Source organism: Quercus lobata, chromosome 9 (assembly GCF_001633185.2).
Source record: "Quercus lobata isolate SW786 chromosome 9, ValleyOak3.0 Primary Assembly, whole genome shotgun sequence".
Classification (NCBI taxonomy): domain Eukaryota; kingdom Viridiplantae; phylum Streptophyta; class Magnoliopsida; order Fagales; family Fagaceae; genus Quercus; species Quercus lobata.
The window spans coordinates 17,102,179-17,115,557 of NC_044912.1; the positions used below are offsets into that span (position 1 = coordinate 17,102,179).

The window sequence follows — 13,379 nt, forward strand, 5'->3', positions numbered from 1 at the left end:
CAGGGAGCCGAAAGTTGAGGAGCCTTCACCAAAAATTTGCCTGCAACAAGGCAGAGGCGCTGATGGCGGAGAATCTTTCTTCTGACACACCAAAATTCCGACATGAACAGAACCTGCTTCGAATTTTGACTAAAAGGGGGAGAAACACCCTTTCCCCTCTGTCGAAACGGAATGTTCCCTTGAATTTACGCCTCCTTTGCCCGTACCTCACTACTTTGAGTCTCAGGAGGACACGGCGCCTCCGTGGCGGATAGAGTTCCTTTTCCCCAACCCTCGCCTCAAACATGATATACTAAGGGAGGAAACTGAAGGATTTGCGCGCAGGTAAGGCAACTTTCTCTCCTATTTATTTAAAAAGATAAGGTGGTGGCATTTAATTCACGCAGCGTCCCAAGGAACGCTACAGACAAAATGTCTCCGGCTCGACTTCCCACGCCATCTGCAACCATGAAATTAAAGGAGTCTCGTGAAGGCGCACCTCGAACACTAGGACGCCAAAAAGTACCGCGTGACCAAAGACTACGGAAATACCTCTTAATTTGTGGGCCCAGTAAACTCGCGGCCCAGGCCCGTTCTGTATGGGGGCCCAGGGACAGAACCAAGGCCTTGCATGGTCCTCGGACTCAAACCTATGGGGAAACCAAGTACAAAAAAGAAAAATTACAAGTTTTGGACAGAACCAAGGCCTTGCATGGTCCTCGGACCCAAGCCTATGGGGAAACCAAGTACAAAAAAGAAAAATTACAAGTTTTGGACAGAACCAAGGCCTTGCATGGTCCTCGGACCCAAGCCTATGGGGAAACCAAGTACAAAAAGGAAAAATTACAAGTTTTGGACAGAATCAAGGCCTTGCATGGTCCTCGGACTCAAGCCTATGGGGAAACCAAGTAAAAAAAAAAGAGAAAGAAAAATTACAAGTTTTATAACTGCTCGGATGGGAAAAGTCCCCGGCTCAGATACTGTAAAATGTTAAGGCCAACAAAAGTGTTAGGATGATGGTGGGGCACTCCACTATTCGGTAGCCTAAGGGGGCTGTTCATTTTTGCGGGTGATATGTCTTCGAACGATTACTTCCTACACCGCATAGAGCATCCAGTTCTAATCTCGGCATTGTTTCGGGCAATTACTGTTATTCATAGGTACGCATTGCTAGTTCAAGCAATTCTATTAAAGTTGTGGTGACTTCTTTTTATTAGCAAGCATTTTGGCCTTAGTTGTCATCGATTCAAATGCTATATTATTGTGCTGAGCAGCGTTTGCAAATTTGTAAAAACATAGAGACAGAGCATGCGAAGTAAAATAACAACAATTTTTATTAATATGAAAAATTATTACAACGTACAAAGAGGGGCTCAAACAAGCCTATACAAAAGGTGAGCTGTCGAAGCAACACTAACATTCGCAGTACAGATAAGTAAACAGCCAGGTGTCTTTTAAACTCGTCTTCAAAGTCTCTCCAATTTCTGCCTTAGTATTGCTCATATCGAAAGAAGAACCTTCTTTGGAAAAAGATGAAGGAGAAGGAAGAAGAATTTGAAGGAGAAGGAAGAAGAAGATGGAGGAGATGAATGAAGAAGATGGAGGACATGAGTAAAGAAGGAGGAGAAGAAGAGAGAAGAGATGAAAAGAAAGAAAAATGAGTAAAAGAGGGAGAAAGAAAAGCACCAGAATGGAACTGGTGCTGGGAAAACTAAGAAAGGGAGGTAAAAGGAGGCGCCAGTGAACGAAGAGAGGAAGAAGCAGGGGCCCTTAGTCCCTGCCTCGATCCTGACTCCCAACACACTGGAGCCATATTAGGTATGCTCATGAGAGCGCGGTTGGTACTGATGATGGGTGTTCTCGACTCAGTCACGCCGAAAGTTTGACGTGACGAGTCCCTGCTTCGGATTTTGGCTGAAAGGAAGGTAAGACGAATCTTAAGCCTCCGCCATCCTTGCCCTGACTGAGCCGTTTCGAGCTTTATTAGAACATAACGCTTTGAGGAGGGGTATGGTTTCTTCATCATTTGTTATGGTGAATGTACTGTGATTTAGTGCATAACTACTGGGTTAAGTAAACGCTAAGGAAGACAAAGGGTTTCAAATCTCAGAAAAATAAAAGGGTCTCTGCACGAAAATGATAGCCTCCTACTTGTCTTCTTATAGGAAGGGCAAAACGGAAGGCATTAAATTCGTTCAGGTTTCCAAAAGAATCTGAAAACGAAGATGTGTCCGTTTCATTTCTCCGCCTTGTCAGACGAACCGTCGAATGTAAATAAGTCTCGTAAAGGGAAGTCATTAAAAGCGTGTTTTGAATAATCAAACGACGAGAACGCGTCAGGAGTAAAATCAAAAAACGCCTCGTAGATCAGTATATTTCTTGGACAGATGGAAAACCGTCAGCATTAATGAAGGGCCGAATTAAAGGAGCCATCATAAAAGCTCGGCATTACCAAAACCCCCTTTCCAACCGAGAGGTTGGACAGCCGGGTTTTGAGGGGCTATTGTGGGGCCCAAATGATTTATGGGCCAGGCCCATCTACCCGGGGAGAATCCAAAGGCCCAAGCCAAGGAGGGCTATGGCCCAAACTCGACAAGATAGCCTATGGATACCGCCGAGGGCAGTTCAGTCCTCGGCAGACCCAAAGTCCCCCCAGAAAGAGGGGTAAAAACGGTATAGGACTGAAACTTGGAAAAAAGATCTAAAATATCCAGGGAAAGCTGCCCTTACTGCCATTCAATACTCTTAACCTGACATAGCCGCATTCTTTGGCTTTTACAACCACCCCCAACGACTTTGGGTATGGGCTGATGGGACAAATATCAGCTTTGGAAATGTTGACCCTATACGTGGACGAAGGACAGTGAACACAGGCGAGTATAAAAGGAAAAATCAGTAACCTAGAGAGGAGGCTGGGAAAAATGGCCAAAAACCAGAGCCTCCCAGCCCACCTCCAAGAGAAAGACTCAATGGGTGAAGATAACCTAGACACGTACGAATACCACGAAAAACCCACCGCCTGGCGATCAAGGCTTAGCCTTTTAAACCCACGCTCTACAAATGATATTGTTTGGGCCTTTTTACGTGGCGCGAACCCGATACTGTTACGGTCCGTCACGAATCGTGTCCTTACATTAATATATTCAAGTTTTATTGTTATTAATTTTTTTAATTTAATTATTTTTAATGACCACCTTGAAAAGAATTTCTAGAATCGCCACTGCATTATAGGTACTCATAATGGGAGATGATATTGACTTGGCATAACCATAACTTGTAGGACACAACTTTTACTATACATAAGCTCATAAACTAGTTTTAAAATCCAATTTCAGCTTATAACCCAAATGCAGGCTTAAAATATGTTTAAAAAAAATTAGGAGATCTCTAATAATTATAACTTTTTTCCTAGGCATATCTTGAATTCAAAATGAGCAGAAGAATTAAATGGGTGCGCCTCTCATAGTCTCATTGTAATTATGGTGTGCAATCTTCATTTTTATTTATAATCAATTTCTAACATATTTTGGAACACATACTATTACTGTATCAATGATTGTTGCTTTATTTTAATGTCTTTCTGTCAAAGGAAAAGAGAAAGATGAGACCCTTCACCAAATCACCAAACAAATACTATAAAATACCACATATGTGGATCCCATTACTGTTGTAAATTTTGTAATTTTCGCATTTTGAATGAACTACCAGTGAAGATTTCTTTGCAGGAAAGTTGACCCAAACTTCACTTTCACAAATGGAGAGTACAGTATTACTAAACCATTGACCAATAAAGAAGTCTTCGTTGGTATTTGGTAGTTCATACAAAATTATTTTTATATTTCATCAATCCGTGTGGACCTATCTATATAATTATATATATATATATATATATATAATTTTATATACCCTCCCTACTTTTCTTTCGGCTCCATTTCAATTTACATTACATGGTGATTTATATCCTATATGCACCGACATTATATCTTGTTCTTCTATACGGTCGTTACTTTGTTCCATGTTTTTTATCCCTTTGTTGAGGTTTGTTCATTGCGTCTTTGTGCTTTCTCGTTTGTGGACTATTGCTCTGTGTTTTGGTGCAAAGACAAATGTTTTGGTTCTTTTATTATTATTATTATTATTATTATTGTAGGTGGGGATAGACGTGGCAAAACAGGCAGGTCGTGTCAATTGGGTCGAGTTGGGTTGCGGGTTGGGTCAAGTTGACCCGTATTTTTCAAACAATTTTTTTTTTTTTTTAAATAGATGCAATTTGTCAATTGTTTATAAGTTCCTTAACTATAATTAAATTCTCACTAGTGATACTGTTACCACTTACCAATTACCACTAAACACTTTATACCCAAATTTGGTGCAACTCTTGTTCTAGCTTTTTATAAGCTAATCTTGGTATAATCTTTGATCTGTTTAAAGTAGGAAGAAAAAATGAAGGTGGCAAGTAAAGAATGACAAACTATAATGAAGTATATAACATATTAAGTAAAGAAGAATAAGTAAATATTTTATAAGAATTACACTTCAATCTCAATTTACTTAACGTTGGTAGACATGGCAAAACGGTCGGATCGGGTCGCAGGTCAAAACGGGTCATTTTTAAATGGGTCAATTGGGTTGCGGGTCAATCAGGTCGGGTCAGAAAATTCTGACCCGTTTTGCCATGTCTAGGTGAGTGCATATATGGTGATGGGTATTTGATGTAAACTCTCAAAAAAAGGTTTGTTTGGCTGGTGCCTACACACAATAAACATGATAATCCCAACTAGGGTGGCTATAAGCCTATAAGCACTCTAAAGATTAAGTTAGTATTATGGAAAATGTCTAATTGGGTGGAAAGTGGAAACTAATTGGGTTAAGGGTTGCACGCCTTTAGGAATGCTACAGTGGGGTATTTACACCATTGATTGGCACAAGCTTAACTATGAAAATCCATCATTACCCTCTTATATTGCTTTCATTGAATCAAACATGCATGTTCTACTAATCTGGGCATGACTCCAAATGGCAGTTAGGAATCCCACTGAAGGGACAGGTTACATCTCATTAAATGTTGAGTGAGTGGGTGGTTAGGTATAATAAATGTAATTTTGTAGATTTAACCATCAAACCCGCCTTTTGAAGGGTTCCCTTTAGATAGATTGAGATGATCGTTACACTAAATTGATTTGCGTATTTTTCTCATCTATTGATCTATTGTCTAGTTGACAGGTTCTTCGATAGAGACTGGCACGTATTGACTACGAAATTCCTAACTTATGGCCAAAATGGCAAAATACCCATTTCGTCGAAACTTTCCAATAAAATACCCTTTGTCTGAAACTATTTAGAGATATGCCCCTATTTTAAAACTCAATTATTAGAAAATCGAGTTTCAATAAAAAACTCGATTTGGCGAAAATCGAGTTTCTTGAAAAAACCAACATGGAACTTGAGTTCCATGTTTTTTTTTTTTTTTAATTATTATTATAGTTTGATCCATGTTTTTTTTTTTAATTATTATTATAGTTTGATCGCCTATAACTTGATTTTCTAAAAATCAATTTTTTCATTGAAACTTGACTTTTAGAAAATCGAGTTTAAAACAGGAGCATATCCCTAAATAGTTTCAGACAGAGGGTATTTTGCTAGAAAGTTTCAACGAAATGGATATATCCCCATTTTGGCCCCCAACTTACTCTTATGTTGCTTGGCCCCTCACGATTATTATTATTATTATTATTATTGGTTAAGTAGCAATCTTCATCAAACCAAGAAAGAGCGCAACAATCCATACAGGATAAAATACAAAGATGCATAGAACAATCCACAACAAAGGGATACAAAACAAGAACATAAAACCTTATTCTTACTTTTAACAACTAGATTAGTCACCGATATAGGAGGAATGGCCATTTTAAAATGAATTCAAACTTAAAGGATTAAAGTGAAAACTATATAAACTTTTTTTTTTTTTTTTGAGAAATAAAAAAAACTATATAAACTTAAGAGATCAAAATGAAGAGGAAAAAATAAATCAAACTTTAAGGGTTAAAAATATAATTTAATCAAATTTAGAGCATTCCTAACATCGCGCTCTTAATAAAACAAGCATTACTAATATATTGCATGTGATAATATAAGCGTCTTACCATGAAAAAATAGAGAAAACACCTAATAAATTTGTAGTTGTACTCATGGCTATAATTATAGAGCTCAATCATCTTTTTATTGTCCACTGTTATTTAAATCTCTCAATTTTAATTTAGATTTAAGACAAGTGATATTTACAAAAATCTAATGGTCTTAAAAACTCTATATAAATCACACCCAAAAAAAAATGTCATGTATCTTATAATTAACTAAAAATTTGAGGGATTTAGAGGATTTCACGGAAGAGGATTTTATCCCCTGTAGCATGAGTAACATGGAAATGTTCATCTGAAACTTGAATCTTACCCAAATAGATACTATGTCTATTTAGAATCCCTAATAAGTAGATTTGAAATGAGATGATAATTTCACCCAAAAAAAAAGAGATGATAAGATATAGAAAAGACAAAAAAGATATGATATTATAGGAATCTAATGTGTTATATTATGAATTTTTATATATATGGTGATTTTAAAATGATATGCCAAAATGCATCAATATATAAATCCAGCTTTAATAGATAGACTAAACTAATTAAACATATAGTATAAACTTACTCTTACTTATCTCCTTTTACTTATTTTAAAAAATAAAAAATAAAACAATCAAATGGAATTTATAATAGCCTTACTAGGTCACATTCACACTTTTTCTTGTTCGATTTTTTTGAACAATAGAAGATTTAGTGTAGAACAGAAGTATCTAAATAATTTATGAAGCATATATATGGATTATCGCTGAATTCGAATCTTTTGCTCGTGACACACATTTTGTCAATGGATCAATTGCCTATCTTTGATTTTTTTTTTTTTTTTTTCAATTTTAAATATAACCCATGCTATTCGTAAATCACAATGCTTTTTACGGAGTCAACTTATTCCAAGATTCTTTTCTCCACCCAAAAAAAAAAAAAAAACAACTTACTCCGAGTTTCTCATAATTCTTTATTTCTTACCTAATATATTAGCCATATCTTACTACAATCTTTCTGATATTCTCTTTTAAGGATTCTAAGACATTTTGCAATGTATCCAAAAAGTTGGTGACATATTATTGCAGCATATAATAAGTTTAAAATATATAAAATATCCAAGTGATTGTAGAAAACTTTGGAATGGACAGATTCTATAAAAATAAATAAATTTAAAATTTTGAAAATAAGTCTTTTCCAGCCCATTTAAACAGTGAGAGGTTTAGTAAACTACCTTGAAACTTCTTAAACCTTGAAACTACCATTTTTATTTGGGTTTAACATAACCCACTGCTTCAGTAAACTACCTTGTAACTTTTAAAAAATAGACAAAACATTCCCCTAGTGCTTTTAACATGCAACAATGTGTGAATGGCTCCAAAAATGTACTATGTATTGCCATGATGTTGATGATTGGTGACAACCCAAGATGAGTAAAATGCCAAAATTCTTAAAATAATTCTAATATGGGAGGAGAGTATTGTTGCAGTTTTTTTGAACACCATGAATCAATGATGACAAAAAAATAAAATGGTGAAAACACCAAAATTTGTACTTCACCTCCCTAAAATGGTTCCGACAGAACTCAAAGAATAAACACTTTTGAAACAAAGGTTAGTAATGTTAGCGGTCCACTACATTTATTATTATGCACCAATCACAACATGTCTGTTATATATATATATTTATTGGAACCTCAAAATTCAGTATTCACTATTCGACTAGTTTTGGCTAATTACAATCTATGAAGCACGGGTGCGTTTCCAAATTTAGGTGCGGGTGTGGGTGCGGAACTCGGTAATTTTTGAAAAAATAAGGTGCAAGTGCGGCGGGGTGGGGAGATTAAAAAATTATTTAAAAAATGATTATTTATATTTTTTATATATTTTTACTATTAAAATATTCTTAAAAAACACATTACGCCTTGATTCACAAAACAAAGAAAGAAGAAGACAAGAAACACAAAACACAAAACACAAAAGAATCATCAAATATTCAGAATGAAATTGAGAAATGACAGATTTAGGATGTTTGGGCCTCATTCAAAGCTGATTTTGGTTGTTCCGGATTAAAGGCCGATTTCGACAGTTTTGGCCTTTTTGATCGCCAGCTAATACTACTCGATACAGCTTGATTCTGGCCGAATCGGCCCGGTTTGGTACGAATAGAAGCTGAGTTGACACGAATCCGTGAAAAAAAAAAAAAAAAAAAAAAAAAAAAAAAAAGGGCTTAGAGGCGGCACCGACGCGCAGGCAACCGTGTCAAACTCCGGTGCAGCACCCTCCCAGCCGCATCCGTGCTTCATAGATTACCGTCAGAAACGTATAGTTTCATTATAGCAAGGCATTTAGTTTGTTGTCACCACTGATTATTGGTACTAATCCAAGCTTTGCTAGCAAATTACATTGACATTGTATGTATAAATAATGGAATTTATAGGGAATGAAGTAAAACTCTGAGGTGACCCTACTAACCCTATTACGGTATTACACTATTACCCATATATTATCTGATCTTCATTTTCCTGTACAAATAGACAAAATATATATATATATATATATATATATAAAATAAAATAAAAAACCAACAATTCATCTGTATTTGTTTGCAAAAACCCATATTGATATTATCCATTATTGATCAGCTTGAAACCTCATCCAAAAGCTTGTACCTTCTAACCTTATTCCTGAATACTTGCCTTGTGACTCCAATTCTGTTTGCTATTTCCTCTGACTTTGTCCTCCTTAGCTTCTCTTCCATTCGAGCTCTGGTTATAAGCCTCCTTCGTGTTGTTGGTGATGGGGTTGGCGATGGTGAATTTTCAGCAGGCGATCGCTGTTTCTTGATTGGGTCATTGAGTTTCAATTGCAAAGTGCCTCTTTGGCCCTTTAGGTTTGCAAGGTTGTCACTTTTTTTTGTGTTCCCATTCCCTTCGGTTTGGCTCTTGTTTGATGAGGAAGAATTGGAAGAGTTTTGTGACTTTTCTTTGGTGTCATCCTTTTGACTTAGACACCAATTGCAAATCTTGTAGGACTCAGCCTTTGGGTAGAGATTGCTACAATACCTGTAGTAAAGATTTGAATTGTGAGATAACAATCAGATAGCTAAGATCACAGATACACAAAAAATATTTAAGATCCACAAAGAGAAAACCAAAATTGAATCATAAAACTGTGTTCTTGGTATATATACATACCTATGCTGTGATCTGAAATGGCAGACTTTGCATTGGAAAAGCTCGTGGGATAAACCATAGTCTCCACACATGCAACACTCAAGGCCAGGTTGTGAAGGCACAACAACAATACTAGTCTCTTTGTTTGTTGTCATAGTGTTTCATTCATTCAGAGAGAGAAAGAGAGAGAGAGAGAGAGAGAGAGTGATGATGGTTTGGGTAGCTAGGAAGACGGGAAAGCCACAAAACAGAGCCACAAAATTGGGTTTTTAGGGTGTTTTGGTTGAGTCACATATACTATTGATTAGTGCTACTTAATAAGGATGTTTGGGTGTCGCCGTGTGTACGAAGCAATAGAGTAATTTCCAATTGTTGCCAGGAAGAAAGAAGTTATAATTGAGCTGGGGCCAGATAACAACATTCTTTCAAGGTCAAGTCTTTATAAATAAAATAAAAAAATTTAAAAAAATCTCAAAAAAAAATTCTTTAGAAAATTAGCTTGTCCTATAAAAAGTTAAAAAGAAATTGATTATCTCATAATGGTAGATGAAAGGTTTACTTGGAAAAACATTAATGGGGACAATATATTGGTTAGAGGAAAGAGTTGTAATTTTTTTTTTTTTTTTTGCTAGGTGATTGCGGGGGCTAGAACCACCCGAGCATCAGGTCATACGGGTACCTGGGTGTCAATAGGCTACTGAGGCCAATGGCAAGTGAGTTATAATTGACATATATATATATATATATATATTGAATGAATGTATTATAATATAATAGATCATGATAAATTCAAGACAATATTGGATTTTTTTTTTTTTTAAATTTGTTTGTGTGTGTAGGCTCTAGAGGGATTTCAAACTCAACATTTTATTTAGGACAAAACTTATTTACAGTAGTTTAAGTATTGTTCTATAGGTTTACCTCTTAAGATTCAGTCATATGACTACTTAACTAAAAAATACACTTTCATTTCATGAGAAAAAATCCACATAGCATAATCTTAAGAGAGAAACCTAAAGAACAGCACCTAAGTACTTTACCTAAGTCTTACAATTTTATTTAATGATAAGATAGTTGAGCTAATTAGAACCTAAGAAATTGATGAAATGTAGATGAAAATTTTTACTCAGTATCAATACTAAGGACACAATCATTCTCACACCTAAATTCATAACTTTTTTATTTATGTGATTATGAGTAGTCAACGAAAAGTGATAGGTCACACAAATCAATATTCTATAAGAAATGTTCGCCCCTTACAGTCCCACAATTCAACAAGTTGTGAAATTAAGTGTACCATTTGGTGTATCTCTAAATATAATCTTTTACTTAAAAAAACAAAAATGGGACAAGATATTGGCTATAGGAAATTTCAATAAATATATATATAGACAATATTGGACTTTTTTTTTTCTATAAGTGGGATTCAAACTCAAGAATTTTATCCAATAATAATAATAATAAATTTTTTTTTTTAAGGTTAAGCTAATTGGAAACCAAAAATTGATACTTCATTACTTGGTGGTGAAAAGAGCTAGTTTGTCATGGAACCATCATATTTTCAAGGTAAAAATATTTATTTATCACACTATAAAAAAATCATTTCACGTTTAATGTATTTTTATTATATTTTAATGAAGTTTTAGGTTACACAATCAAACTAGTTTTTATCCCTTTCTAAATTGTGTCCTCTCAACTTATTACCTTGATCGCTTGTCTAGGAGAGAGGTATCGTATATATATAATTAAAAAAGTTGGAACTCAAACTTTTCCTAATGTTAATTGCCAACATGAAAGTAAGATTCCACTATGAGTGGTTACTAGGCAATGAAAATATTACTGGCTTTCCCTCTCGGAAAAAGAACGGTTGTTGAATTCGTGTTTGGTCCCTTTTAGTTATCAGTTATCAGGCACAAGATTGCGAATGCAACATTATGCTTGAAATTAAGGCATCAAACCATTTTAGGTATACCAGATTCCTTCTTGGACCATAGACCCCACATTTGATGTGGCCAGTCAGGGTTGGTTGACCATAAAGGAGTAGGAGTTACTTACTAAACATTCATAATCCATAGAAACTAATATGCTTTTTTGGTCAAATTACACTGTAAACCCTATATTTCAAGGGTAGTTTTAAATTTAATCCTAAAATTTAAAAGTTAGAAATTAAATTATATAGTTTCGTTAGTTTCAATTCAACCATGAACATTTTAAATTGTATCACTTTAAACTCAAAAATCAAGATGCCAAATCGAACTTGAAAATTTCAGTATTAAATTGTGATATAAAATTTAAATTGATATGACTTTAAAAGTTCAGAGTTCGATTTGAAACTCTTGAAATTATAAAATTTAATTTGTAACCGTTTTAAACAGGCTTTAATTTGAAACTATTAAAATTATAAGATTGTATATTGCAATAAAATGAGTTTTTTAGGGTGAAGTGCCTAAGGAAAACCAAAAGGGTTTAAAGACAGAGGAAAAGTAAAAGAAAAAAAAAGTTAAGGCTTTTTCACGTGGAAAACTGTCCTAGGAAGAAAAATATAAATGAAAAACAAGTTTCTTTCTCTTTTTATAGGTACAAGGAAAGGAGAGATATTGAGTAGTTTTAGGATCACATTATTTCACAATTTTGTCGTAATTTTGATATGATAGATTATGATACAATGAATTTGTTAGGGTGAAGTGCCTAAGGAAAACCAAAAGGGTTTAAAGACAGAGGAAAAGTAAAAGAAAAAAAAAGTAAGGCTTTTTCACGTGGAAAACTGTCCTAGGAAGAAAAATATAAATGAAAAACAAGTTTCTTTCTCTTTTTATAGGCACAAGGAAGGGAGAGATATTGAGTAGTTTTAGGATCACATTATTCCACAATTTTGTCATAATTTTGATATGACAGATTATAAGTTTTATCACTTATATAAGGATTTACTATTTTTCCTTCACCACTCACGCTCTACCACATAAAAGTTGTAGTAAAAAAAATTGTGAGATAAGTTGTGATATTAGATTGTTTCATATATATATATATATATATATATATATATATATAAAAGGTTAGCTTCTCATTGGCTAAGATGCATTTACATATGGTAACAGTTTTTACAATCCTTATCCTATAGGTTCGAGACATTGGGGCATGCAACCAAAGCTAATATGCAACTTCACATGGTGCTCAAATCGTAGGACACGTGAAAGGACTCCTGAGATCACCCAGTCCAAGATAAAATTTCAAAAGGCAGTTTTTTTATTAACACTTTGCCTGAGCAAACAATAACTCCTGTCAGTTTTTATCATGTGGTGCATGCATGTGCTTAATACAAATTTTCCATTCCAAATAAGTTAAATAACACGGACATCTCAAACAGTTACTCTCTGACATACTGCCAGTTTTGGTTATATACTCAAGGGTGTTTGGATAGAACTTATTTTGCTGAAACTGAAAATTGAAAACTGAAAATATTATAGCAAAATAATTTTTAAATGTGTGAATAGTACTGTGTGACCCATTTTTAATGAAAAAATTGATAAAAAATGAAATTTGTGGGTCCATAAACAGTGCATACGTAAACAGTGCACATATGCATTGTTCACTGCAGGAAGTCAACATTTGCGGTTACTGTTCAATGAACAGTAACCGCGAAACTCAAAAAACGCGTGAAAACATATTAAAAAAAATTTAAAAAAAAAAAAAAAAAAGAACCAAAACGCAGAAACAAGAAACGTAACGCAGTTAAAGTCGAACCCAAACACACACTCAGTATCTAATAAGGGGAGGAAGAAGAAAGAAAGAAAAAATGTAAACATTGGAGGAAAATAGCAATAGGATAAATTGAATGAAATAGAGGGTAGGCAGTTTTGGTTAATGCCAATTCTTGCCTATAGATGGGTTGGAATTTCGGCAATTTAAGGGAGTGTTTGTTACACCCACTCAAACACACATTTTCATACACTTTTTCATTCACACGTATTTTCACACATATTTTCAAACACATACTAAACATCCCCTAAGTAAAAAAAAAACATAAATTATAAAGTAGGTTGGAGTAAGATAACTTTAAATATATTTTGGAACCAAATTTTTTCCTTTAATTTATATGTATTGGCTATTTG

The 13,379-nt window shown here is 34.5% G+C and overlaps 1 protein-coding gene across 1 annotated transcript; it reads right to left on the bottom strand.

Annotated features, from left to right (window-relative positions):
- Positions 1-8,508: 8,508 nt before the first annotated feature.
- On the bottom strand, positions 8,509-9,594 carry LOC115959446. Its single transcript, XM_031077832.1, has 2 exons — positions 9,292-9,594; positions 8,509-9,159 (listed from the first exon to the last, which is right to left on the bottom strand). Exons 1-2 carry the CDS (start codon positions 9,423-9,425, stop codon positions 8,736-8,738), a joined length of 558 nt encoding a protein of 185 aa, XP_030933692.1. The 5' UTR covers positions 9,426-9,594; the 3' UTR covers positions 8,509-8,735.
- Positions 9,595-13,379: the final 3,785 nt, after the last annotated feature.